General features: G+C 43.2%; 1 protein-coding gene across 1 annotated transcript; it reads left to right on the plus strand.

The window, feature by feature from the left end:
- Nucleotides 1-2241: 2241 nt before the first annotated feature.
- Nucleotides 2242-3159, plus strand: LOC138580028 (arginine and glutamate-rich protein 1-like). The gene has a single exon (XM_069650261.1). It carries the CDS (start codon nucleotides 2242-2244, stop codon nucleotides 3157-3159), a length of 918 nt encoding a protein of 305 aa, XP_069506362.1.
- The last annotated feature ends 1253 nt before the right edge of the window (nucleotides 3160-4412 follow it).

Here is a 4412-nt window from a genome sequence, read left to right on the forward strand (position 1 = left end):
CCGCGTCCTGGGAGGGGGCCCCACTTGGAGTAAAAAAAAAATGTAAAAAAAATATTTTGAATTTTTATTTTTTTAAAACATTTCTTTTTGAATTCACTCTGCATTTATAAAGAATGTATTCATGTAACAGAAATAATTTCTTTATGAAGGCAGAGTGAATAAAAAATAAACTTTCTTTTTGAAGTCAGGGGGCTACCCCCACCCCATGACATGAAGACCCTATGCTGGAGGCCTCCATGTCATGGGGTGGGGGAAGCCCTATGACTTCAAAAATAAATAGTTTATTTTTGAAGTCCCTCTGCCTGCATAAAGAAATTATTTCCGTTATACTTCAGTCCTTAACAGAAATAATTTCTTTATGATGTCAGAGTGACTTCAAAAAGAAACAATTTATTTTTGAAGTATTATGACTCCCTACAACCCCATGACGTGTGCGTGTGTGAGTGTATGCTGAAAGAGTGCACACTGAAATGTATGGGTGGCTGCCTGGGTGTGCCTGTATGGTGAATGGCTGCATACTTAAATGTATAGGTGACTGTCTATGTGAGTGTATGGTGATAGGGTACACATTTAAATGTATAGGTGGCTGCCTGTGTGAGTGTATGGTGAAAGGGTGGACACAAATGTATGGGCGGCTGGGTGTGCCTGTATGGTGAAAGGGTGCACACTTAAATGTATGGGTGGGTGCCTGGGTGTGTGTGCCTGTATGGTGAAAGGGTGCACACTTAAATGTATGGGTGGGTGCCTGGGTGTGTGTGCCTGTATGGTGAAAGGGTGCACACTTAAATGTATGGGTGGCTGCCTGGGTGTGCCTGCATGGTGAAAGAGTGCACACCTAAATATATGGATGGATGGGTGTGCGTGTGTATATATGGTGCATGGTGTGTGTGCTTGTGTTCAGGGGTGCAACAAAACCGACATTTCAGGGGGGCTAACCCTTCAAATGTTGGGAGAGGTGCTAACTTCAAGTGTGGTGGGGAGGAGTAAACTTATTTGTGCGGGGGCATCTAATTTCTTTACGCATTTTAATGAGACTATTCTAGTGCAGCTTCAATGTTACAAGCAGTTAACTCTGTCCTTTACGTCTGAAAGCACCCACTTATGGACTGCTGTGAGAATTACTGGTCTCCTGTTCCCTCTCTACCCTTCCAATCACGCCCCTGGCATGCAGGTACTAAACCCACATCACAATTTCAATTGCTTAAAAAATGTGGCATTTGAATGCAGATACAGTGCAATGCTGTACATTAGTAATTGCTGGGCCGGGCCCTTGTTAACAGAGAAACCTAGGTGCCGTTTAACATCTGTGTTCTTTTCTGTCCGGTAACTGCTCTGTAGGTCAGCCAGGTCAAGTCAACATAGCCCAAAATTTCGGGGGGGGTGGAGGAATGTGCTGAAGCCCAGTCAGTTCAATGGTGTTGCACCACTACTTGTGTTGAAGGCCTTGATTACTTATTGGTACTCTTCATTACTCCTAGTCCTATTCTTCCTCATCCCAGTACTGCCGTATGAGACAGTACTTGTTTATGAGGCACTATGCCTCATACACAAGTGCTGGGATGAGGTAGAGGTACATGAAGGTAATGCCTGATTTAGCTACCTGTAATCTTTATTACTCCTAGCCTCACTCGTCCTCATCCCAGTACTTACCTATGAGGCATGGAGCCTCATACATAAGCACTGGGACCGTAAAAAAGATACTAACTCGAAACCTCTAACAGACAAATCTCAGAACTGCTCAAAACTACAAAAAGAAGTTGCAACTAAACCAATTCTCAAAAAAATTACCCTAAACGCTACACCAATACTTAAACTGACCAAGGGGTCCACTCAGCGAACAACAAAAGAGGACCAGAAAACACAAGTGAAGAAACAAGAAACCTTAAAATGGACTACCACACAAGAAGACAATGTGGAAAACACACAGTCAACAGAAACTAGATCGCTCACGCTTCCAAAACATAAAGCGGAAGCCCCTGAACCAAGAGAGGTAACACACAAGACTTCGGAGTTAGAAGACAGCGTGGGAGAGGAAAAGGATCCGTCAATCTCAGACTTACTAAACATCAGCCAATACCTTACAGAAGATGCAGAAAAGGGGCAGGACGCCAATACAGAAAAAGGAACCCAGCCGGCGACATTAGAACCAATCTCCAACAACCAACCGAAGAAAAAAACTCCCTAACAGCGCCTCCGGAATCTCCAATCCTTGAAACCCTGGACCAGAAAAGAAAGAAAATAATGAACCTAGAGAGTCGAGACAATCGATCGCAGCCGACACACCAAGATAAAACCAGAATTAGTACAGCAAGAAAAGTACATAAAAGGGAACCCAAACCCTGTGCCAAAAACACAGACACCAACCAGTGGGAGGCCAATAACAACAACCTCAAAAGGACAAGAACACTGGAAAAACGTATAAGGGGCCGGGAAACATCAAAGCCCCGCCGCCACAACAACAGGAGCAGGTCAGGGTACCAGAGAAGATCGGTCTCAAATAAAGACCGGCGCAAAGAAAGCGCATACGACAAACAAAGGCCCGACAGTAGAAGAACATCATACCTGGAGTCGATTACAAAGAAAACAAAACTAGACATAAGGAAAGAAGAGCCCTTACACAGCTCGAGAGAAACAAAAAGATCGCAAACGACAAGAAACAAGAGATCAACAAACACAAGAACCTTCAAACTAGAAAAACTCCTAGCGGAGGGAGGAAAGGTGATCCTGAACAGGAAAAACACGCTAAAACTATTAACACACATAGAAGATCTGAAAAACATCAAAACAGATGACATAGACATCATAGAATTTATGGATAACAACCACACAGACAGAGTATACCTTCATATATCATCTAAGTGGGTGAAAAGAAGGATCTCAGAAGCCAGAGACCAACTACGTGCTATGGGCTATGATCTGAGCCCGACATTCTCCACAAGAATCACGGAAGAAGGTTCAAAAGACAGAGACGAAAGACGAACTTACAAAGACTCAGCCCGACAACAAGAGCAAGAGAGGATCCACATAGAAGCCCCTAAAGCGCGCAATCACGACAGAAGAAACAAGGACTCTAATACATATAGAATGTGGAAATGTGACGACACTTGGGACCACAATAACAAAAACAGATCAACATATAGATCCCGAAGAGAAAACTAGAGAGAAGAACAAAACAAAAGACCCAGGAACCAAACTACCTCGTTATGAAAAATAGAGTATAAGAAAAAATTCACCTCAAGAACGGAATACCAGCGAATAAAAGAAGATCACAAAAATCGCTACATCAGAGAGTACAAAAACACGTATAATGAAGAAGAGCACCTACCAAAAGGACCACTACAAAACTGGAACATCACAATCGACAGGGAACAACCATCTTGAACCCCAGCCGATCAATCACACCAGAATGAGGATAACGAAAGGAAAATAGAGAAAAGCAGCTGGGAATGGCTACCCAAAGTGCTAGCGGAGCCTAGAAGATACTAGCAACGAAAACAGCTCACTGAATCCAGACGGATCCAGAATGAGCATAGAACACCAGAACAAAGACCAAACTTAACAACTCTGGGATCATGGAACACACGTGGATTCTCACACCTCATGGACCCATGTGAAGTCATTTTAGGAACCTATGACCTGATATGTCTTCAAGAGACTTGGCTACTGAACCCTCCAACCGTTGATGGCTACGAAATAATAACTTCCCCAGCAACAAAAGGCAACAAGGGACGACCAGCAGCAGGACTGCTAATTGGAATAAGATCAGGCAGTGGATACAAGCTGGAATCCATTGAAAGGAAAGACACCTTCTTCTTAGCCGTGACGATCTCTGGAAACCAACCCTACATAGAAGCAACAGAAAGGGAAAAAAAACACTCCTACTGCTAATTATGACATACTGGAGCCCAAAAGCCCAACCAGATAAAACCTTCTTAAGCGAACTGGAACGTACGATTGACGAAGCATCAGTTAAAAAGCTCATTGGCCAAACGGTGCTATGTGGAGATATGAATGCAATCAGCTGTGGTCCTATAAAAGAAACGCCCAGGCACAACATCAAGAGCAAGGCTGCCGCCCAGAGAGGAATTAAGTTAGATCGCCTTTTACTATCACGAGACCTGCACAACCTTCAAAACTTAAGAACAAAAGAAAATATGGAGATCTCGACCTGGGAAAAAGATGTTTTGAGAGCCAACATAGACCACATTTATGTTTCAAGATCAATACTAGCACTAACTACAACCTTAAAGGTCAGAAGAACCTCTAAAAGTGATCATAACATTCTACAAACTGGTTGGGAGATACCACCAACTCCCGCACCTTACTTCATGAACCAACAAATTGAACTGACCCAAGAGGGCAAGAGCTTAAAACTGTCGGACGCAGCAATAGCAAATGTCACAGCCAAATAT

Source organism: Ambystoma mexicanum, chromosome 3p, assembly GCF_040938575.1.
Source record: "Ambystoma mexicanum isolate Mex_15411 chromosome 3p, UKY_AmexF1_1, whole genome shotgun sequence".
Taxonomy (NCBI): Eukaryota; Metazoa; Chordata; class Amphibia; order Caudata; family Ambystomatidae; genus Ambystoma; species Ambystoma mexicanum.